The 24,995-nt window shown below is 44.2% G+C and overlaps 2 protein-coding genes across 4 annotated transcripts in view; both read left to right on the top strand.

The window, feature by feature from the left end:
- The window catches only part of LOC118362358 (SR-related and CTD-associated factor 8-like), a 51,009-nt gene extending 37,831 nt beyond the window's left edge, over positions 1–13,178 (top strand). For all 3 annotated transcript variants that reach the window (XM_035742620.2, XM_035742621.2, XM_035742622.2), the window contains 7 exons: positions 132–245; positions 456–612; positions 1,651–1,793; positions 3,608–3,746; positions 9,084–9,140; positions 9,284–9,496; positions 9,660–13,178. In XM_035742620.2, the coding sequence (XP_035598513.1) occupies positions 132–245; positions 456–612; positions 1,651–1,793; positions 3,608–3,746; positions 9,084–9,140; positions 9,284–9,496; positions 9,660–11,704 (2,868 nt within the window). In that variant the 3' untranslated portion in view covers positions 11,705–13,178. The remainder of the gene's footprint in view (positions 1–131; positions 246–455; positions 613–1,650; positions 1,794–3,607; positions 3,747–9,083; positions 9,141–9,283; positions 9,497–9,659) is intronic.
- Positions 11,700–24,995, top strand: part of LOC118362156 (rho guanine nucleotide exchange factor TIAM2-like) — a 130,519-nt gene continuing 117,223 nt past the window's right edge. The window contains exon 1 of the mRNA XM_052486136.1: positions 11,700–11,718. The gene's annotated coding sequence lies outside the window, so the exon portion shown is untranslated. The remainder of the gene's footprint in view (positions 11,719–24,995) is intronic.

Genomic DNA, 24,995 nt, shown 5'->3' with positions numbered 1-24,995 from the left:
AATATTTATTATCTTGACAGTCCACTTTAAAGGACTCACCCGTTGCTCTTTAAGCCAGGCCAGGCATTTCTCATTAGCAAGTTCTGACCATCTGTCTTTCTGTACATCCCTTTCTCACTCTCCTTCTATAGATGATCCCTCCCCGTGGCTGTGCCTACATCTGTATGGTCCACAGACAGGATGCCTACCAAGCCAGACAGAAACTCAGCACTGGTTCACACAAGATCGTCTCCAAGGTCATTAAGGTAAAGTCTGGCGTGATGTGATTGCCACTTCACTGCGGTTAGGGTATGTCCTCTGTGTGTGTTAATGTTTTTAAATCTCTTGGGTAGCTCGCTAAGCATACCACTGACCTCATAGCAACCCAGCCGTTACATATTTCCTACTCTCCTGTTTCTACTTAAATACCCTTGATATTGCTGCTCTTTCATGTATCCGCTGACATTTGTGTTCAGATCGCTTGGGCGCTGAATAAGGGCGTGAAGCAGGAGTATAAGCAGTTGTGGGACATGGACCTGGGGGTCACCTACATCCCCTGGGAGAAGGTCAAGCTGGACGACCTCGACGGCTTCGCTGAGGGAGGCATGATCGACCAGGAGACTGTCAACGCCGGTGAGCAGACGCAGCAAAGGACACAGGCACACACAGAAATGAACACTACGGGTGTTTCTCAATATGCATACTACCGTGCACCACACTCATGCTCCGAGTGCATTCTCAGAGGACATTCTCTTGAGAATGCATAAAACATTCACTACTGTATTACCTCACGCTGCACCTCTCCATTCACTGGACCTTCTTCCGGCCAGGACAATGGCAACAATAGAGACGACACAAGATATACACAAAGCTATCAGCTAGCTAGATGTGAATCGTAATAATCGAACTAACCAGATAGTTTAACAGGCAAAAATGATTTAAAACTAATGCCATACAAGGTAATTCGTTGTGGCTACCTAGCCAGCTAACAGTAGTAGCTAACCAGTAAACATTAACCCTATTAACTTGGGCTTGCGTTCTATGCACACGACAGTGGGTATTGTAGGCAGGTAAACATGCCAAAATGAACAGAGTATGTATTAATGTATCAAAATAAAATATTGTAGTCAGGAAACATATGAGATGTGAATGGGCAACATTTAATTCAGTCAGTTTATTTTCTCACTTCAGCTTAAATAATGGCCACCATTGATTTCAATAAATGTTGTGTTGTTTTTTTTTACATGGTTGAATCATATTTCTGTGGATACTTTCAGTTGTTTCAAAATACTTACAACGGAGTACGCGTCCAAATAGCGCACAGTTTCACATACTTTGATTTGGACTCATACTCCGACCCTAGTATGCATTTTGAGAAACACCCTCATGCTCACTCATATATACAAACAAAATACATACACACTAGACAGGCACAGGAATTACAAGCCCAACACTACTGCTCACTCATAAACAGGCGTCACACACTCACATTAACTCTGAACAACAACCACAAATATTTACTGCCGTTTGGTTATTTGGAGTTTATCAGAGTAGGAAGTTCCACGGAGAAATATAGTACTGGAGAGATACAGCCCAGCAGGTCAAAGTAAATGTGACTGTGTCGTACAGTGAATTTTCTTCTCTAACCCCCTCTGTTTTTCTTAACTGTAGAGTGGGAAGCAGCCAAAAATGCACCAGAGCCAGTGAAGGAAGCGGTGAGCCAGGCTGTTAGCGCTGAACCCATGGCAGCCACTAATTCCCAACAGACCCAACAAAATGCCTTCATCCAACAAGTCTCCATGATGCCTGTGCAGGTACCCAAACATCTAATATAAAACTAGAGTTGTGTGTTTTTGTGAGAAAGCGTGCCGGAGGGTGGAACACCCACTGTGAAATTGCTATCAATCAACTCCCATGCACACATGATGTACAAGTTGATCACACATTAATTCACTGGGCCCTTCACGTTTCTATGGTTCCTCTCCCATTTCCTTTGTACTGAGTGTCTTCCGTGGAGCCAGTCAGTCAGTGATGTGAAACTGAACACCATAAACTTCCTGTGATTGGTGCCAGCTCCTGCCCTGTCTATGGGGTGCTTAGCCTCAAGTATTCAGTCCTTTGTGACAGGGTTGATAGGGTTGTTCAGTGAATGCAGGATGCACGGCCTGTGTTTGTTTGCTCGTGGGTGGGCCTAATGAGAAGGGTTGGCTCAGTGGGTGGGGGAAGTGTTTAGGCTGGGGATTAGTATACAACTCAGCTCAGAGAAAATCACCTCTGTCGGAGTTAATCTGTCTACTAAACTCATTCATGCAATTTACCCACACACGCCTTATTCAACTCGTCAGTCAGATATTTAAGTGATAATGCCCTCGAAGCCGGTGTTTGTAGAATATATTGGCACGGGTGTTGTTGGCACTTGCCAATATATCCTCCAAACACCAGCTTCGAGGGCATTATCACTTTTATACAACCGGTTACCAACATATTCAAATATTTATTGACATATTTTCATAGAATTTATTTATACTATTTCATCCTTCCACAAGATATAGGCCCGACACAATTCTAGGGTTGCTACCCAAGCCGGATGGTCGTTCGTTCTATCGGTTAGGTTGCCAGAGACGGGACACCGTCGTTCAGTCTTTTTGTTCTGAATCTGTGGATGCAACCCAGTCAGTCGTTCTAAATGTTCCATTGCCATACTGGCTGGCAACATTCTTATCCCTTGTTTGCCAGCTAGCTAACTACGGCTAATTTACGGTCACGTCAAAAAGTGCAGCCAGAATAACAGCAAAGTAGCCTCATTTGTTTAAGCTGTTTTCTGGTGACATTTATTTGCATACATCAATAACAATGAGCTAATGAGGCACAATTTCGCCTGACAAAGAAAATGTTCTCACTCATCAGGACACTGTTGTTCAGAGGAGCTAGCCAACAACACAGTGAACACAATCACTTCAAACTGAGCTGGAAAGACTACAAACTAGCTACACTTCGTTTTACCTTTCTTTGTGTATATTCATAAAAATTATGCCAGCTGATTCATGATTTTGACTGGCTGTGAAATGCTGCCTGCCTGTGTCTCGTCCGACACGTTATTTACTATGGGACAGCTGGAGATGGAATTTCAATAATGAAACAATGTTGCAAATGTCGGAGAGACAGGTTTATACAAATCTCCGCTGTTGATAACTAAATGTTAGTCTAAAAGAAATGTGAGATAATGTCTAGATGCTTTTTATAGTGATCTTTTTTATAAATTGCTTGGCTGGGCTGATGAGACAGTGAATAGCGCAGTCAGATGGAACAGAGTAAATAAGCATTTTAACGTCATAGATTTAGCCAGTGGTAACTTATGTAAGAGACACTGGCTGGAATGTGGTTTTAACCCATCAGCATTTAGGATTAGACCCACCCGTTGTTTAATACATCTCAACTCTCAAAGCATTTAAATGTTGTTGTTTCTCATAGTATTTGTCTTAAACCACGATTATCAGTGGGAAAATATTGTTCCTCCAAATTATTTGATTGATTGTTAAATGATATTACAGTGATCACATCTCAACCATGCGTATTCATCCCAGCACTCATTTCACTGGTTTGCTCTCCTCTCTATCCTCTGTCTCAGCACCCTGTGGCCCAGGCTGTCCCTGCTGGGGGTCTTGTGCCTCCATCCTTCCCTGTTTCCATGACAATGCCCCCGCCAGGCTATGGCCCCCCGCCCACCTTCCTCAGAGCAGGGTTCAACGTCTCCCAGCCTCCTCCAGGTAAGACACAGCAGTCTGCCAGTAAAGAGTATTGCACAAAAAAAGTAGGGTCTATTGAACAGTCATTCAAGTTAGGTCTGTCAAATGAATGCAGCACTGGAAAAAGTGCAATCCAATCCCGATCATCTACAGGGTAAAACGTCATTTAAGATGTATATAGTGCAATAGACTACAATATTTGTTTTTCTAATTCAATATTGATTGACAATAAATAATTGTAATCAAATTAAATGTTACGGTATAATGAGTTCATTACCTATAGCCTATAACAAAATATTAGTACAATTATGAATAGGCCTATCAGACTAGGCTTTTACTTTGAAGAAATTAAGCTTTACTAAATTCGAGGCCAGAAGGTCTATACAGTCAATTCACTCATCGCACCCTCCTTCGATTGCCTCTTCCGGTTGCCAGGAAAAGCCCCTAACGTGATCGGTGTGAAGTGTGTGCGTACCACTGGCGATGCATTTAGCAGAATATTCGGGCTGTTCTCGGCGCCGCTTGATAACTTCAAACACGTTCCGTCTTGGTGCAGGCAGTAGTCTACCGGTAAAATGTAAGTTATGAATCGCAAATCACCATGTAGCTGCCACTTCAATGTCGCCAGTCATTTTTACTTCAATTTGGTTGTCAAAAATACTATCAGCTTGCACTGGATATTTGCTGAGGAATGCTAGAGCTCTCCTACCCGAGCCTGACTGGCCACAACATTATACATTGGGTTAAGGATGGGGTAGGGACAGTTTTTCCCCATCAATAACTAAGGTATAGGCATGGCTCGGGTATCACAAACTTGTTCACAAACATTTGCTAGTGCTCTGCTGCTCAGTGCAGTCATATCTGGCTAAGATCATAACATTGTCAGAAGTGCTTCAATCTCGTCAAAAATGAGACAGGATAGATTATTTCACCGACAATAATGTTTAGAATGACGAAAAGTAGCTAATAGCTAACTGCTCTTATGTCTCTTCATTGAGCAGAGCAGCCCAAGCGGAGCCATTGCTATGGTTACACAGACTCAGAGCACCATGAGCAGAGCGCATGCAGAACAAGCTGCACGCAGGGAGTGAGTGACCGACAGAGAGGAGCAGCTAATGGATTTACTAATGGAGGAAGTTATTTCGGATTTCAGGCAGGGCCTTAAATTTGGCAGAAGCAATCAGGCCTAGGTAGGGTAGGGCCTTAAAATTCATGCCCATGCAGGGTGTCATGTAAAGTTCTTCCCAGCGTGAAATAGTTCCCAATCGTTCTGATTGTTACGTCATGCTGTAAAATTTCTCCCAGCGTGAAAATGTTCCCAGTTCGTTAATTGCACGTGCGTCTCTTCATATGGGTGGCTGAGCTCATCTCTTTATATGTGGGTGGCTGAGCTCATCTCTTTATATGTGGATGGCTGAGCTCATCTCTTTATATGTGGGTGGCTGAGCTCATCTCTTTATATGTGGATGGCTGAGCTCATCTCTTTATATGTGGGTAGCTGAGCTCATCTCTTTATATGTGGATGGCTGAGCTCATCTCTTTATATGTGGATGGCTGAGCTCATCTCTGTATGTGTGGGTGGCTGAGCTCATCTCTTTATATGTGGGTGGCTGAGCTCATCTCTGTATGTGTGGATGGCTGAGCTCATCTCTTTATATGTGGATGGCTGAGTTCATCTCTTTATATGTGGGTGGCTGAGCTCATCTCTTTATATGTGGGTGGCTGAGCTCATCTCTTTATATGTGGATGGCTGAGCTCATCTCTTTATATGTGGATGGCTGAGCTCATGGATGGCTGAGCTCTTTTTATATGTGGATGGCTGAGCTCATCTCTTTATATGTGGATGGCTGAGCTCATCTCTTTATATGTGGATGGCTGAGCTCATCTCTTTATATGTGGGTGGCTGAGCTCATCTCTTTATATGTGGGTGGCTGAGCTCATCTCTTTATATGTGGATGGCTGAGCTCATCTCTTTATATGTGGGTGGCTGAGCTCATCTCTTTATATGTGGGTGGCTGAGCTCATCTCTTTATATGTGGATGGCTGAGCTCATCTCTTTATATGTGGGTGGCTGAGCTCATCTCTGTATGTGTGGATGGCTGAGCTCATCTCTTTATATGTGGGTGGCTGAGCTCATCTCTTTATGTGTGGATGGCTGAGCTCATCTCTTTATATGTGGATGGCTGAGCTCATCTCTTTATATGTGGGTGGCTGAGCTCATCTCTTTATATGTGGATGGCTGAGCTCATCTCTTTATATGTGGATGGCTGAGCTCATCTCTTTATATGTGGATGGCTGAGCTCATCTCTTTATGTGTGGATGGCTGAGCTCATCTCTTTATATGTGGATGGCTGAGCTCATCTCTTTATATGTGGATGGCTGAGCTCATCTCTTTATATGTGGATGGCTGAGCTCATCTCTTTATATGTGGATGGCTGAGCTCATCTCTTTATATGTGGATGGCTGAGCTCATCTCTTTATATGTGGATGGCTGAGCTCATCTCTTTATATGTGGGTGGCTGAGCTCATCTCTTTATGTGTGGATGGCTGAGCTCATCTCTTTATATGTGGATGGCTGAGCTCATCTCTTTATATGTGGATGGCTGAGCTCATCTCTTTATATGTGGATGGCTGAGCTCATCTCTTTATATGTGGATGGCTGAGCTCATCTCTTTATATGTGGATGGCTGAACTCATCTCTTTATATGTGGATGGCTGAGCTCATCTCTTTATATGTGGATGGCTGAGCTCATCTCTTTATATGTGGATGGCTGAGCTCATCTCTTTATATGTGGATGGCTGAGCTCATCTCTTTATATGTGGATGGCTGAGCTCATCTCTTTATATGTGGATGGCTGAGCTCATCTCTTTATATGTGGGTGGCTGAGCTCATCTCTTTATATGTGGATGGCTGAGCTCATCTCTTTATATGTGGATGGCTGAGCTCATCTCTTTATATGTGGATGGCTGAGCTCATCTCTTTATATGTGGATGGCTGAGCTCATCTCTTTATATGTGGATGGCTGAACTCATCTCTGTTATGTGTGGATGGCTGAGCTCATCTCTTTATATGTGGGTGGCTGAACTCATCTCTGTATGTGTGGATGGCTGAGCTCATCTCTTTATATGTGGATGGCTGAGCTCATCTCTTTATATGTGGATGGCTGAGCTCATCTCTTTAAATGTGGATGGCTGAGCTCATCTCTTTATATGTGGATGGCTGAACTCATCTCTTTATATGTGGATGGCTGAACTCATCTCTTTAAATGTGGATGGCTGAGCTCATCTCTTTATATGTGGATGGCTGAGCTCATCTCTTTAAATGTGGATGGCTGAGCTCATCTCTTTATATGTGGATGGCTGAACTCATCTCTTTATATGTGGATGGCTGAGCTCATCTCTTTATATGTGGATGGCTGAACTCATCTCTTTAAATGTGGATGGCTGAGCTCATCTCTTTATGTGTGGGTGGCTGAGCTCATCTCTTTATGTGTGGGTGGCTGAGCTCATCTCTTTATGTGTGGATGGCTGAGCTCATCTCTTTATATGTGGATGGCTGAGCTCATCTCTTTATATGTGGATGGCTGAGCTCATCTCTTTATATGTGGATGGCTGAGCTCATCTCTTTATGTGTGGATGGCTGAGCTCATCTCTTTATGTGTGGATGGCTGAGCTCATCTCTTTATATGTGGATGGCTGAGCTCATCTCTTTATATGTGGATGGCTGAGCTCATCTCTTTATGTGTGGATGGCTGAGCTCATCTCTTTATATGTGGATGGCTGAGCTCATCTCTTTATGTGTGGATGGCTGAGCTCATCTCTTTATATGTGGATGGCTGAGCTCATCTCTTTATGTGTGGATGGCTGAGCTCATCTCTTTATGTGTGGATGGCTGAGCTCGTGCGGATGTTTCTCTCACACCCTTCCTCGACCTCGAAAAACTGTTCTGTGGGCATGTGCATTTGCTTCACACATTTGCCAGTCAATGGTGGCCATGAGTATTGACACTGACCAATTCAGAAGCTTGTTGAGGCGTGAGGTCAGTATATAAACACCCGGACCTGCGCGTCTTAAGTGCTGAGGGTTGATGTCAGTGGTGTTAAAGTACTTTAAGTTTTTTTTTAAAATACTTAAGTTGTTTTTTGGGGTGTCTATACTTTACTATTTATATTTTTGGCAACTTTTACTTCACTACGTTCCTAAAGAAAATAATGTACTTTTTACACATACATTTTTCCTGACACCCAAAAGTACTCGTTACATTTGACAGGAAAATTGTCCAATTCACACACTAATCAAGAGAACATCCCTTGTGATCCCTACTTCCTCTGATCTGGAGGACTCACTAAACACAAATGCTTTGTTTGTAAATTATGTCTGAGTGTTGGAGAGTGCCCCTGGCTATCCGTAAATTGAAAGAAGAAAAAAAAGAAAATGGTGCCGTCTGGTTTGCTTAATATAAGGAATTTGAAATTATTATTTTTAGTAGCAATTCCATTTACTTTTAATACTTAAGTTTATTTAAAACCAAATACTTTTAGACTTTTACTCAACTAGTATTTTAATGGGTGACTTTGACTTGAGTCATTTTCTATTTAGGTATCTTTACTTTTTATTCAAGTATGACAATTAAGTACTTTTTACACCACTGGTTGGTGTGAGGAGATATTTTTGGCAATTGCAAAGACTTGAGCGCTACGGTAGAGTGTGAGAGAAATATGAGCTCAGCCATCCACATAAAGAGATGCACATGCAATTATTGAACTGGGAACATTTTCATACTGAGAATTTTTACATGACGTAACAATCAGAACGATTGGGAAGTATTTCACGCTGGGAAGATTTTTACGTGACACAGGGCTCTAAGCGCTGGCCAGTTGTTTTGTTCCATGATGACGTTATTGTTTCAGGTATTAATTGCTTCTAATAGGTCAGAATATGATGCATTAACCGTGAATTTAACCAACTGTTTATAATGAGGGATGCCACACCACGTTTATCCTGGACACATAAATACTAGGAATTTGCGCTGGCCTCAGCTACGCTGGCATGCGAGAGAAATGAAACATCTCCACAGTGTGTACCACTGTCCAATCCAAGGCCCAAACATGACAAGTGAGTGATCTGAGGCAGTTTGGTCTTTGATTCTCGCGCATCAGCTTGGGAAATCCTCAAGGGCAAGTGGACAGTGCATTATATGAACAAAGCCCTGCATAAATTGGCCAAATTATACATATTTGAATAAGGGGAGAAACGTGAAGCAGGGCATCCGTTTAACAGTAAAGGAAGTTTGAATGTCCTAAATAGAGATTTATTGTTAAAGTAATGATAATGGTGTGTTGTATCTCCCCCCTGTAGGTTTCATGCAGACAGCAGGTGTTCCTCAGCAAGCAGGCATGGGCTCAGCTCCTATATGTAAGTATAGCATGTCTATAGAAACCATGATGTTGCATTACTTTTTTAGTAAATATTGCCAGATAATATTAAAATGTTATGTGATACGCTTTATTTAAAATAGACAAATCTGACAGATGGTTTGTTCTGTTCCTCTCCTGCAGCTCTGGTGCAGCCCTCCATGTCGCAGGCTCAGGACAGCATGAAGGACTCCCCGTACGGAGCCACTGTCCCAGGAAGCTTCATGCCCTCTGCCATCCCTGGACAAGGGGTCTTCAACCCGCTTCAACCTGGAGTCCAGACGCAGCAAGGAGCCAATGACAAGACGGGCCAATCTGCTGATGGCATGGACGCTGCTGCAGAGTTAGTACTGCAAGGTAAACTATAATCTAGGGTTCAGGTGAAAGCTTTGTCATTCTTTTGTCTGTTCTTAATGACCCATTTCGAAATCTTTTGAAAAATGTCTCACTTTCTCAAGACTTTGCTGCTGATGCCTGTTTTTTGCCATTAAATAACTTTTTGTGTTCCTCTTCTCTCTAGGTATGCAAAATGCAATGAGTCGTCGTATGGGTCTTCTGGGGATGCACCCCTCAGCCTCCCTCACCCACCCCCTACAACAGCAGGGCCTGCCTGGCCAGAGGATGCCTGGGCTAATGCCGCTGGACCTCCGGCCTAATATGCTCCAGGGAGCCGGGGCCCGCTTCCCCCTCCTGATGCAGCAGGGCCTGTCCCAACAGAGTATCCTGGATGCGTCCCTCCATGCACAGGCCCGCGCCAGAGCGGCCTCCCAGATGGACCACTTCAACAGGGCCGAAGGGGCCTTCAACCGGGGTCCCAACCCCCCAAATGAAAACATGTCTAAGGCTGAAGACCAGCCTTCCTCTCGGGCAGACGAGAGCCAGCAGGGGAGGGACCAAGACTACCGCTTCCCCCCGCCCCAGGAGAAGCAGAGCACAGGCCTGCTGAGGACACCTCCCCCGGAGCACAGAGAGTCCATGGGTGGAGGTGGACGTGGTGGGGGAGCTGGTGGTGGGGGTGCTAGTGGTGGGGGTATGGGCGGAGGAGGAGGCAGACCTGCCCTGCTGCAGACCCCAGTGAGGGAGCCAGCTAGAGACAGCGTGGTAGGGCGGCTTCAGGCCCTCGCCGGCTTCACCCCCCAGACCCAGAGTCGCTGGGGGCCACCTAGAGGGGACTTTGATGAGCGTGACATGCGGGGCTCACCAGCCGGGGTCTCCAAGGGCTTCCAGGAGGAGCGCCCTGGCTCCAACCAGGGGCAGAACTTTCACAACCGCTTTGAGAACCAGGGGGGTGTTGGAGGGGGCCCGGCGTGGAGTCGTGGTGGAGCTGCAGGCCCATTCGCTGATGCTGACATGCCACAGGACTTGGATGAACGCCGGCGCGCTTGGGACAGGCAGCAACGGGAGAGGGACGACAGGGAATTTGACTTAAGGAAGGAGATGAACGGCAACCGCCGTGAGAGAGATAGCCGCGAGAAAGACCGGGAGAGGGAGAGAGAGAGGGACCGGGAGAGAGAAAGGGACCATGGCCGTGAGCGTGGCAACCGTGAACGAGAGCAGGAGTGCGACCGGGAGAGAGAGCGTGAAAAGGAGAGGGAGAAGGATCGGGAGAGAGAACGTGAGCGGGACCGTAACAAGCGTGGAGGCTGGACACCTCTTCTCCCTCTACCACAACCCCTACTTCCTACTCCTGCCCTGACCCCAACCCTCTCCCTGACCCAAGGCAAATCTCAGGCCCTGCTGCAACTACAGTCCAGGCTTCAACCTAAACCTAAACCTGGATTCCTAACTAAACCGGGTCTGCTTCAAACTCCAATCCTCCTAACTCGGTCAACATCTCAAGCCCCAACCAAGTTCCTTCAAGCCCCATCCCAGTCTCCAACTCAAGCCAAGAATGAAGCCCTCCCCGGGCCTGAGCCCCAGACAGAGTCCCAGTCCTCTACCCAGACCCATGCTTCCCCTAAGTCTGAGTCCTCACCCCAGACCCAATCCTCTCCTCAGAACCAGTCATCACCCCAAAACCTGGTTTCCCCTCAGGCCCAATTGCCGTCCCCTCCCCAGGCCCAGTCTCCGCCATGGGCACAGCTCCCACCACAGGCCCTGTCCCCACCACGGGCTCAAACACCTGCACAGTCGCCCCCCCAGGCCCTGTCCCCACCACCGACACAGTTGCCACTCCAGGCCCCGTCGCCACACCAGGAGATCACTGACACCCAGGAAGAGCCAGAGAAACTCCAGGAAGAACCCATGGAAGAGCCTGAACCCATAGAGGAACCTCCATCTCAGTTGGTCTATGGGACGGGGTTGAGGATGGACACTGACGTAGTGGCTGAGCCCACACCTGAACGGGCTCCCACCCCTACCCTCTCCCCCACTCCAGCCCCACTCTCAATGTCACCTGTCCTCACACACCGCTCTGAGGAACCCCAATGCCTGCCGGAACCCCTGGACGTGCAGCAACCACCACAGCATGCCTCCTCCTCCCCTAAGGACAATGGACTGAGTGAGCCGATGGAGGAAGCTGAGAAACAGCCAGTGGTAGAGCAAACTGACACTGAGGGGACATAATCATCACTCAGTAGGTAAAGATCATTTTGTAAAGTTGTCTCTTCTCTGTACTCATGTCAGCCACCCACGGGACCCTGGGTAGTAATTTGCATAATATTGTCTGATGACCTAACAACTGATTTTATTTCTCACATAACGGTGTACTTCAATAGATGGCTCGCTAGCTGATTAAATGGTAGGTGATTATGTTTTTCAATATTTTATTTCTTTCTTTTTTTTAAGTTGTAATGCCACCCCACGATTTAAAGCTTGGTGAATTTTAATGAAAATTGCTTGCCAAAATGTTTGAATTGTAAATGAGAAAAAGAGCTTTGACCTTCCTATGGAAGAGTGTACGGATCCTGGCTGTTTCCACTGAATTGAATCCAGATGAGGGAATACTTGAAAACTGCAGTCACTGGCCTGTTTTTTTCTCTTCTTTTAAAATATGCTGCAGCAAAGTTTTAAATGAATGCCTTTGTGGTGTCCTATATACTTCTGGTCTATAAGCAGAATATAGCCTACATACAGTAAGAACCGTACAGTTGCTTCTAAAATGGAACATCCTAAAAGATTAAAAACATTACCTGTGTTATCCCCAAAAGAAATGTCTGTGATTTGTTCATCATAATGCAGTGATTCAAAGGACAAAGTAAGCCAGAGAGATAAAAAAAAGATATATATATATATAAATATATATATATATATATGTTTTTTTTTTTTTAAAGGATGGTGGATGTTGGGTGCATTCTGTTTTAGTTTGAAATAAACATGCTTTGTTTGTTAACAAATGCTTTAGGACTGTATTTTCTGACCCAGGACCAGTGGAATAATGTTTTACACACAGACTATAATCTTTTTGCAGTGGTGTCACTACAGTAGTTAGACCATTGACTTGATGTTGTCGTACCCCATTAAGTCAGGCAGGATGTTAAAGTGCCTGTACTTTGACATCAATCTATTCTATCTAAACCGCTCTTAAATTTGTTGTTTGCGACCATGGGTTTAATTTGTTATGTTAGCTTCTGCGCACTCTGTACTTCCCTATACTTCTGTTTGGTGGGTGACTTTGGGATCGGATTGTGCCTTCTTGATTTGATTATTGTTCAGCATAATGTCACCAAATACACCACACTGTGCTCAATGTGCTGCTTTGGTTTCCCTGAGGCTGTACAACCCCTCAGAGAGACAGCAGTCTATCTAGCAAGCTGACAACACAGACAATGATCTCCTTTGTCTGTGTGATCATAGCTGAGCAGCCTATACACCATTTAGCCTATGTATACGGGGAACCAACCAGTCTGTTTACTCCATCGTTGTGTACATGCCGGCCTGTAGCCATTTATTCTCCTTTGTCTTGTTCACTTCATACTTCTTCAGTGCATTTCTGTTGAGACACTATACTACCAGGACAGGTTCAATAGTCTGAAGTTCTCTCAGAGAAGAAAATGTTATAAGAGTTGTGAAGTTGAATAAAGTTGAAGGTAAATCAGCATTTTTTCCCTTATTGTCATAAATCCTAATCTGGGTAGATTAGGGACCAGGATCCTTGTTCCACACACCATTACACCCCCTGGTTTAGCCTCTGTACTATAGATCAGGCTGCACAGTTAGAACACAGAAGGCATTCATGTTTTCATGGCTGGCATTTGAAATTCAAAAGGCCCAATCAAGGACATTACCAAGAGTTTGACTTTTATTCCGTATCGTATAAAACTTGGCAGAAAAATACAAAGGTAAATTCCACACTGTTTACATCAGGGATCATGAACTAGATTCAGCAGAGGGGATTTTTTTTCTTCTTGAACAGATGGTCAGGGAGGCTGGAACATAATTACAAATAATTTTGTAGACTGCAAATTGACTGCAAGAAGCCAAAAAAGATATATTTGACTGAAAACATAATAATTTCTAACGTTGTTTACATTTGTATACAATCACATATACCTCTATTATGTGTGGGAATACTGTGGAACATATCTCCAAAATTAAAATCACTTGGAGCTGATTTGCTGGTGTTTTTACCGTTTTTGTATGTTCAACAATAAAAAATAAATACAAAACTTGGCCGCCAGTTAGGTAACCCTGATCTACATCACACCTACATCAATAAAGGTGTCTCAGTACTGTCATGTTTTAGCAGTGAGACGAAATACTGACCTATCACTCACACTGTTGCAGTGTGAGTGATAGGTCAGTACATAACACTAGCTACAGTACATAATGCAGAAAGTTTTATATTGACATGGCAGAGAATGATTCCTGTCAGAGTGATCTGAAGATACGCATAATCTAGCTATCTGGTGTTGGCAGTAGACATATGCACGCAGAGCAGAAGGAAGACTGGGAGTGATAGACTACGAGGGATGGGGGGGGTTATAATAATGATGGCGCCAACGGAGAAGGGGTCCCAAACCAAGAAGAGTTCCAATGTTCAGGTGTGCTGGCACTTTGTGAAAATTCTGTGCAACTTCTAGCGCGCCTTTACTGTGAACACTGAGGCTGTACCTGCTTTAAGTTACAGTTTCAACAGAGGCCAAGTAGGCTACTGTGGCTATTTGATCATAATGTAGGCCTACCAAAGTGGCCTACCATCAAAAACATTTCGACGTGGAAATAGCTGTTCTATCAATTTATATATATATATATTTTTTTTTTTCCCCTTTAACTAGGCAAGTCAGTTAAGAACAAATTCTTATTTTCAATGCTGGTCTACAAACAGTGGGTTAACTGCCTTGTTCAGGGGCAGGACAACAGATTTTTTACCTTGTCAGCTCGGGGATTAGATCTGGCAACCTTTCGGTTACTAGTCCAATGCTCTAACCACAAGGCTACCTGCCGCCCCTATGGTAACAGACAACGTGTGGTGTTCATTGTAGTCCACATTCCATGAGACTTCAGAAAAAAAACATGCACGGTTTGACATTAACCTGTTTATCCAATTATTGTGTGTTTGATGCAGGAAACCACTTTACAAAGTAAAATGTATTATTATTCCCATATCATTATTAAAAATAATCAGACATGATTCTACCGTCTATTGGCTACTTAGCTTATTCAAGCCTGTCTCAAAATACAACACTGCCCCTTTAATACAAAAGAAAAAGCTCTTTACCTGACTCGCTTTTCAAAGATGTCTAGTATATCAATCAATCAAATTTTATTTATATAGCCCTTCGTACATCAGCTGATATCTCAAAGTGCTGTACAGAAACCCAGTCTAAAACCCCAAACAGCAAGCAATGCAGGTGTAGAAGCACGGTGGCTAGGAAAAACTCCCTAGAAAGGCCAAAACCTAGGAAGAAACCAAGAGAGGAACCAGGCTATGTGGGGTGGCCAGTCCTCTTCTGGCTGTGCCGGGTGGAGATTATAACAGAACATGGCCAAGATGTTCAAATGTTCATAAATGACCAGCATGGTCAAATAATAGTAAGGCAGAACAGTTGAAACTGGAGCAGCAGCATGGCCAGGTGGACTGGGGACAGCAAGGAGTCATGTCAGGTAGTCCTGGGGCATGGTCCTAGGGCTCAGGTCAGTTGAAACTGGAGCAGCAGCATGGCCAGGTGGACTGGGGACAGCAAGGAGCCATCATGTCAGGTAGTCCTGGGGCATGGTCCTAAGGCTCAGGTCCTCCGAGAGAGAGAAAGAAAGAAGGAGAGAATTAGAGAACGCACACTTAGATTCACACAGGACACCGAATAGGACAGGAGAAGTACTCCAGATATAACAAACTGACCCTAGCCCCCCGACACATAAACTACTGCAGCATAAATACTGGAGGCTGAGACAGGAGGGGTCAGGAGACACTGTGGCCCCATCCGAGGACACCCCCGGACAGGGCCAAACAGGAAGGATATAACCCCACCCACTTTGCCAAAGCACAGCCCCCACACCACTCTTGAGTATACTCTTATAGGAAGCAATCACTCCCCTATTGCTGACTACAAATGATCTATAACTGGGCTAATAACTCACTAACTAGCAAAGGATATTAACAAAATGTGCACACGTGGCTGCATGCAGCTCTAGCTTTGATTTCACAACAAGCACATCTACTCACGAGGACTCATGCTATAAGCAGAGTCCAGTTCAAAGTAAATTGCACAGATCCATATATGGCAGTTGTCTATTTGCATATAGGCCTACTGCAGCTCTGATTGGTTATGCTGCACTGGTCTGTGTAGAGTACGGGCTGAGTAGTGCGTGTCAATGCAATAGAATCCTACTCCGATGCGGAGTAAAAAAATCTCTTGCATAGTTCGTTTTGTTTCGGTATGTTGCATTGAAAGTGGCTAATATTGGGTTGATTCGATCACAATTGCCACAGTAAAGGGAAACGTTGATAGTGTTCACAGGGAAATCTTTTGAACAGAGATCTACCACTATTTACTTTTTATTGTATTTTTTACATTACTTAAGCCTATGCAACATTAACTAATTTAAAAACAGTACTGTAGCATTAAGGTTTGTACAGTAAGCCCAATACATTATCACTGCATATTGGCTTTGCTTGAATTGCCCTGCCAATGCATTGTTGTTTGGGCCATTTTGAAAAATTATATTTAGAAATTTGAGGTATGCTATATGATCACACCATTAATAGACCCATTGTTGTATTACTTGTGAAGCACAGCTGAGTGAGCATACATTTAAATCATTTGCTTTTGCTTTTTATTTTTATTTTACTGTGCTGATGGTGCCTGTATCTGATGGTCTGTCTCAGCGGAGGGAGAGAGCAGCAGATTGAGGGTCCGCCTCTCAACATCCCTCCGCTCTCCCTGTCCTCCACTGACACTGACCAAAAAGGGACACTGTCTTTCAGATGATGGTGAAACTCAAGTCGCACCGCATTATTTCTGCCTCCTGCACAAATTCATGTTGTTACTCCTACGAACAGAGAAATTGAAATTTTCCTTGATATTAAAAAACACCTAAGCTGCTAATAATCACAAAAACGCAAGCCTATAGATACACTTTCCTACTCATTCATTACTGCTGCAGTGCTTGTTGTAGCGCTGGGTGGAAATATGAAGAATGCACATTTTATGGCTTATAACAGTGTTGAATACAAAGTGTTGACAGTGCTGAGTAAGAACTTAAACATGAACTCACTCATAAAAACAGCAGCTCTTTTCTGTATTCGTTGACAGTGTCTAGACATTTTAAGTTATATTTTTATTTTTAAATGTAACCTTTATTTAACTAAGCAAGTCAGTTAAGAACAAATTGTTATTTACAATGACAGCCTATTTCCAAAACATTTGGTTTTAAACGTTTTGAAATTTCACAGTATCAACTTTGCTGTAGCTTTCTTTCATGCCTGCTACGTTATTGCAGACACGGTCATCTGTGCCATCCCATTTACCAGCGGTAGGCCTATAGTGCACTTAATTTGCTCTCTAGGCCCGCTGGGAAGGTAGAGTTTGTACCTTCAGACACTTTAAGTGGTTCAAAATAGCAACAGTTCACCTATCTGGCCCGCAGGGCAGCTGAATCGGGTCCACCTCCCTCCAACAGCCCGAGACAAATAAATAAAAAGAACAGAAGGCTTTATCGTTGTTGTTTTTACAGAAATGTTTGGCGATTGACTAGGAATGCCTTGGAGATCGCTATCGACCGGTTGGTGACTACTGCTCTAGAAAGTTGAGTGAAGTTCAATCTCCCTATGTGGGCTTATATTTCTGCGTGCGGCAGTATCGGGGAACAACATGGACGGCTTAGAGGGAACATTGGCTCCAACCCAACTTCGCTATTTAGTGAAAGTTCATCAAATTACCACATATGACCACCAAGCACTTCTGGACATCAGATCGACAGTTACTAATCTCGACTTCAAATACGACTTCAACTCTGATTCAACTGTTCATACGGGACCTTATTCCTTAGTTCCATGGGCTACCAAAATGCTGCAGGCGTAGATGCAAGAGAAGAGGTGAAGTCCTGGTGAAATTGAGAAGAGCAAACTGAACGGCGCTCCCCGCCATTCTATTGGCAAATGTCCAGTCACTCGAGAATAAGATGGATGAGCTTCTTTGAGAGTCTCCTATCAGAGAGACTTGAAAAGCTGCAATATTATGCATTTTTTAAATGTGACTGGATGATGACCCTATGCACATAGTACTCAGTGGATTCTCCATGCAGCAGTAGGATTGGATGGTGGCAATGGGGTAGTCGAATAGAGGAGTGTGTTTTTTAATAAATAACTGGTGTGCTGCTTCAAGTGAGAAGGAATTCTCAAGAACGTATCCAAACCAAAAACCATGGATTACAGGCAATGTCCATGCTGGGCTAAAGACTAGAGCTACCGCTTACAGGGACATGAACACATACAATAAAAACCTGTTACGACCTCCGACATATCAAACATGAAAAAGGCAATATAAGCGGAAGGGGGAATCCTATTACACCGGCTCCGATGCTCGTTGTATGTGGCAGGGCTTGCAGATGATAACAGATTGCAAAAGGAAACCAGGCCGCGATGCAGAACTCCTAAATGAGCTAAATGCCTTTTATGGTTGCTTTGAAGAATATAACACTGCCTTGCGTGAAAGCCCTATTTTCCAGCGACTGTGTGATCCCGCATTATCGTGGCCGGTGTAAGCAAAACGTTTAAACACGTGAACAATCACAAGGCTGGAATACCAGGGCTTATTCTCAAAGCATGCACAGAATAGCTGGCGAGTGTCTTCTCTGACATTTTCCTTGTTCCACTCTGTAATCTCAACATGTTTCAAGCTGACCACCTGTTCCCAAGAGCTCAAGGTAACCAGCCTAAATGACTATCGCCCTGTAGCACTCACATCTGTAATTATGAAGTGCTTTGAAAGGCTGGTCATGCCACATATCAACACCATCCTCCCAGACACCCTGGACCCACTCCAATTCGTATACTGCCCCAACAGATCCACAGATGATGCAATCTCAATTGCACTTCACACTGCCCTCTCCCACCTGGACAAGAGGATAAATAGCTATGTGAGACTGCTGTTCATAGACTACAGCTCAGCGTTCAACACCATAGTCCCCTCGAAGCTCATCACAAAGCTAGGGACCCTGGGACTGAACCCATCGCTCTGCAACTGGATCCTGGACTTCCTGACGGGCCAGCCCCAAATGGTGAGGGTAGGCAACAACACCTTTGCCAAGCTGACCCTCAACATGGTTGGCCCCTCAGGGGTGTGTGCTTAGTCCCCTCCTGTACTCCCTGTTCACACACCACTGCGTGGCCACGCACGACTCCAACACCAAGTTTGCTGACGTCACGATAGGGGTAGGCCTGATCACTGATGACGATGAGACAGCCTACAGGGATGAGGTCAGACTTAGCAGTGTGCTGCCAGGACAACAACCTCTCCCTCAAAGTTAGTAAGACCAAGGAGCTGATAGTGGAGTAAAGGAGAAAGAGGGGAGAGCACACCCTTATTGACAGGTCTGTAGTAGAGCACATTGAGAGCTTCAAGTTCCTTGGTGTCCACATCACTATGGACATAACATGGTCCACACACACCCGCACATTCGTGAAGAGGGGACAGCAGGGCCACTTCCCCCTCAAGAGGCTGAAAAGATTTGTCATGAGTCCTCGGATCATCAAAAAGTTGTACACCTGCACCATCGAGAGCATCTTAACTGGCTGTATCACCGCTTGGTATGGACAGCCCAGTTCATCACTGCCATCCATCTTTATCAGGCGGTGTCAGAGGAAGGCCCGAAAAATTGCCAAAGACTCCAGCCACCCAAGCCATGTCCGCTCTTGTAACAACAGGCTCCAAGACAGCTTCTACCCCCAGGTCATAAGACTGCTAATAGCCTATTGTACCCTAACTATCTGCACTGAAAAACGGTTGAAATCATTTTAGAATAAGGCGTAACAAAATGTGGAAAAAAGTCAAGGGGTCTGAACACGTTCCAAATGCACTGTACATACACATTACTTTTATTTATTTTATTTTATTTCACCTTTATTTAACCAGGTAGGCTAGTTGAGAACAAGTTCTCATTTGCAACTGCCTGACCTGGCCAAGATAAAGCATAGCAGTGTGAACAGACAACACAGAGTTACACATGGAGTAAACAATTAGCAAGTCAATAACACAGTAGAAAAAAAAAAAAAAACTCCCCAAATGGGCAGTCTATATACAATGTGTGCAAAAGGCATGAGGAGGTCTGAATACTTATGGCGAATAATACAATTTTGCAGATTAACACCCACATAAAAAGTCACGCACTTTTACACTCATCGTTTGCTGCTGCTGCTACTCTGTTCTTCATTTTAATCTTATTATTATCTATCATGTTGCCTAATCACTTCACCCGGTCTTCATGTACATATGTACCTCTGCACATTGAAATGGTACTGGTATTCCATGAATATAGGTCCATTATTGTGGATTTTGTTTTATTCCTCGTGTTACTATTTAATTTGTATTTTTAAACTCTCCAAAGTTAGGAAGGGCTCCTAAGCAAGCATTTCATGGTAAAGTTCACACCAGTTGTATTTGGAGCATGTGACAAATTAAATTTGATTTGATTTGTTATTCTGGCCACCTCCACCCCACTGCACTGCCAGAAAAGGCTGGGGTAAGTGCTTAATCAGCATAGCTCCTCCCCCTGTGCATTTTGGCCTGTTTAACGTCAGGAAACAACATAATTTATCAACGATAGGTCCCATAGATTCCTGGGGCTAGTTATTGCTGAGATAAAGGTCTAGTGAAATTTCGACACAGCTGCATTGAGCTACTCAGTGTAGCTCGATGCAGCATCCTGCATTGCAACCCACTACAGTAGTTTTTCTACCTCAAACAGACTGAGTCAGTCAATACAGATGAATGATGGAATCATTACCTGGGCTTGTAAACACATTCAAGAATCTTGCACCTGAGTGCAAAGATTAAATCTGTACAGATTCATAGAGATGATTCATGAGAATACAGTGTGATCCTCGTCTGCATCCTTCCTCCCACCTAGTGTATCTTCCAGGCAGGCAGGTCAGCTCAGTGCTTACCTCCCAGCAGGAGACCGGCCTCAGGGGTGGAGGAGAGAAGGCTGCAGTGCATACACTCAGTAATACACACACACAGAGCCAGCCAGCCCTCCCTCACACTGCAATAAAAGCCTAACATCCATGGGAACTCACGCTCTAACGGTATTAACAGTTATTATGATAGTGTGGTGAAAAAAGGGCAGCCCTGCTAATGGAATTCTGTTTCAATGTGCCTCTGGAATCACTGGTATTCACAGATGGCCTAACAAAACACAGCCCTTGAAGGTCATCTCAAACATAGTGAACTAAGATGTTTTGTTATATTATTCTCTAGTATAATTAACACAGGCTAAGGTGATAATGATTTACTGATTCTTATTAGAGCATAACCCAAGCATTTTACCATGTGATCAAGCACTCTATCACCATGGTGTCTGTAAATAAGGATGTAGCGTGGGAAGGTGTGAGCTTGGTTACACAGTTCCATGCTAGCTTAAGCCATTGATTACTATCCCTACAGTATGTTGGAGCGTGTATCTGCCAAGGCCAGAGCCAGAGACTTAGCTCATTTTACTGGAATCCTATGATGTCCCAGTGCCAATCAGCCAGGATGCTACAGTGGCTTGCGAAAGTATTCACCCCCCTTGGCATTTTTCCTATTTTGTTGCCTTACAACCTCTAATTAACAGATTTTTTTTTTTTGGGGTTGTATTATTTGATTTACACAACATGCCTACCACTTTGAAGATGCAAAATATTTTTTGTGAAACAAACAAGAAAAACAGAAAACTTGAGCGTGGATAACTGTTCACCCCCCCAAAGTCAATACTTTGTAGAGTCACCTTTTGCAGCAATTACAGCTGCAAGTCTTTATGGGATATGTCTCTATAAGCTTGGCACATCTAGCCACTCAGATTCTTGCCCATTCTTCAAGGCTAAACTGCTCCAGCTCCTTCAAGTTGGATGGGTTCCGCTGGTGTACAGCAATCTTTAAGTCATACCACATATTCTCAATTGGATTGAGGTCTGGGCTTTGACTAGGCCATTCCAAGACATTTAAATGTTTCCCCTTAAACCACTCAAGTGTTGCATTAGCAGTATGCTTAGGGTCATTGTCCTCCTGGAAGGTGAACCTCCGTTCCAGTCTCAAATCTCTGGAAGACTGAAACAGGTTTCCCTCAAGAATTTTCCTGTATCTAGCGCCATCCATCATTCCTTCAATTCGGACCAGTTTCCCAGTCCCTGCCGGTGAAAAACATCCCCATAGCATGATGCTGCCACCACCATGCTTCACTGGGGATGGTGTTCTCGGGGTGATGAGGTGTTGGGTTTGCGCCAGACATAGCATTTTTCCTTGATGGCCAAAAAGCACAATTTTAGTCTCATCTGACCAGAGTACCTTCTTCCATATGTTTGGGGAGTCTCCCACATGCCTTTTGGCAAACACCAAACATGTTTGCTTATTTTTGTCTTTAAGCAATTGCTTTTTTCTGGCCACTCTTCCGTAAAGCACAGCTCTGTGGAGTGTATGGCTGAAAGTGGTCCTATGTACAGATACTCCAATCTCCGCTGTGGAGCTTTGCAGCTCCTTCAGGGTTATCTTTGGTCTCTTTGTTGCCCCTCTGATGCCCTCCTTGTCTGGTCTGTGAGTTTTGGTGGGTGGCACTCTCTTGGCACATTTGTTGTGGTGGCATTCTTTCCATGTTTTAATAAGGGATTTAATGGTCCTCTGTGGGATGTTCAAAGTTTCAGATATTTTTTTTATAACCCAACCCTGATCTGTACTTCTCCTCAACTTTGTCCCTGGCCTGTTTGGAGAGCTCCTTGGTCTTCATCGTGCCTCTTGCTTGGTTGTGCCCCTTGCTTAGTGGTGTTGCAGACTCTGGGGCCTTTCAGGACAGGTGTATATATACTGAGATCATGTGACACTTAGATTGCACACAGGTGAAATTTATTTAACTAATTATTTGACTTCTGAAGGTAATTGGTTGCACCAGATCTTATTTAGGGGCTTCATAGTAAAGGGGGTGAATACATAAAGGGGGTGAATACATAAAGGGGGTGAATACATATGCACGTACCATTTCTTTATGTTTTATATAACAAGTTATTTTTTCATTTCACTTCACCAATTTGGACTATTTTGTGTATGTCCATTACATGAAATACAAATACAAATCTATTTAAATTACAGGTTGTAATGCAACAAAATAGGAAAAAACGCCAAGTGGGTGAATATTTTTGCAAGGCACTGTATGCCAAGTAGGTTCATGCCACACACAACCCCCACACAGTCCCAGAGAGGCATAGCAGATGCTGACCTCTGCTAGTCTAGAGTACCCAGCAGGGGAAATTAATAGGAGTAGAACAGAAATAATTCATTCCCTAGCTGGCAGTGGTACACAGATGGTCCTTCTGTAGCTCAGTTGGTAGAGCATGGCGCTTGGCGCTTGTAACGCCAGGGTAGTGGGTTCGATCCCCGGGACCACCCATACGTAGAATGTATGCACACATACTGTGTAAGTCGCTTTGGATAAAAGCGTCTGCTAAATGGCATATATTATTAGATGGAGATGATTATCTGATGGGGCAGTCTGAGGCAGAGAAGTTCCCTATTGTGGGGAATGTCATGATACTTTGGTTTAGGTAGTTTGGTCTTGAACATTTTTTTATACTATGGCATGAGATGGAATCACCCTATCTCCTCTTCACAATCTATTCACAATTGGTCCCGTGTGGCTCAGTAGAGCATGGCGCTTGCAACGCCAGGGTTGGGGGTTCAATTCCCACGGGGACCGATTCAAAAAAGTATTCACAGATACTGTAAGTCTCTCTAGATAAGAGAGAAATCTACAAATATTTTCTTTCTTCTGTTTTCTTTGTACTAATGAGCATGTGATGTATACAGTACAGGAGTATGCGCTTGCAGTATGTGGACCCTGGATCGAGAACCCAGTTTCTGTAGTATAGAAGACAGTGTAGGTACACTAGTTGTCCACTAAGGGTCAATGTGGGGCTACTGCAGTCACAGGTCTGTCGGTATGTGGCCTTGTTCTTCAGTCGTAACTTGTGTGCAACAGACAGACAAAGCTGAAAATTTGCAGTGCTCACCTCTTACACAGCTTGTCATAGTTTAATAGTCTCCATACTGTAGGACACAGAGTTCTCTACACAAAACCTGCTGAAATATGGTACTGCAAGGCATGGAAATTGTTAGAGCATATTTACTATGGATCTCTGATGCATATTCCCTTTATCTTTTAAGATCAGTTAGGAAAAGATAAGGGGGGAAAAGGAAAGCAAGACACAAGTCTGGTACTTGTCCTAAATGCTGATTTTGGTCTGCTCCATTCTTAATGAATCAAAGTCATTGATTAGACACCCAGGCAGTCCTTACTTAAATCAGCCTCTATCTCTGTAGCTGCTCACTCCATTCCTATCCTGCCTCAGCGGCACAGGGCAGTAAATCAGAGAGAGAGGGAGGGCGAGAGAGTAGATGAGTCCACTGAGGTACGTGCTGTCGGTCGGTCGGTGGAATCCCTATCTGAGCTCCAAGGCTGGCATAGTAATTATTCCCTCTATGGGACTCAGTATAACTCAGCTGCCTTCAGGAGGACTTGGTCAGGGTCTTTCCTATCACAAACAGCAGGCTGGCTTGCTCCCATCTTCATGGCCCACAGAGCTGTCTCACCTCACTCAGAGGCAATATCTGGGCAGACAAATTAACAGACAAAGGAGTAAGAGTTTTTAGTTCAGTGGCTGGAGAACACTGATCTTATGCAATGGGTATAGAATATAGTTACCAAGGAGAACACTACTTTTAAAGGGAAGCCTTGAATCTTACATTCAGAAGTACACTACATGACCATTAGTATGTGGACTGGATACCTGCTCGTCGAATATCTCATTCCAAAATCATGAGCATCAATATGGAGTTGGTCCCCCTTTGCTGCTATAACATCCTCCACTCTTCTGGGAAGGCTTTCTACTAGATGTTGGAACATTGCTGCAGGGACTTGCTTCCATTCAGCCACAAGAGCATTAGTGAGGTCAGGAACTGATGTTGGGCGATTAGGCCTGGCTCACAGTCGGCATTCCAATTCATCCCAAAGGTGTTTGATGGGGTTGAAGTCAGGGGTCTGTGCAGGCCAGTCAAGTTCTTCCACACTGATCTCAACAAACTATTTCTGTATGGACCTTTGCTTTCTGCAGAGGGGCATTATGCTGAAACAGAAAAGGGCCTTCCCCAAACTGTTATCACAAAGTTGGAAGCATAGAATCGTCTAGAATGTAATTATATGCTGTAGCGTTAAGATTTCCCTTCATTGGAAC

This window comes from Oncorhynchus keta, chromosome 29, assembly GCF_023373465.1.
Source record: "Oncorhynchus keta strain PuntledgeMale-10-30-2019 chromosome 29, Oket_V2, whole genome shotgun sequence".
Classification (NCBI taxonomy): Eukaryota; Metazoa; Chordata; class Actinopteri; order Salmoniformes; family Salmonidae; genus Oncorhynchus; species Oncorhynchus keta.
The sequence above is the reverse complement of the archived record's forward strand: the minus strand, read 5'-3'. Positions and strand labels throughout refer to the sequence as shown.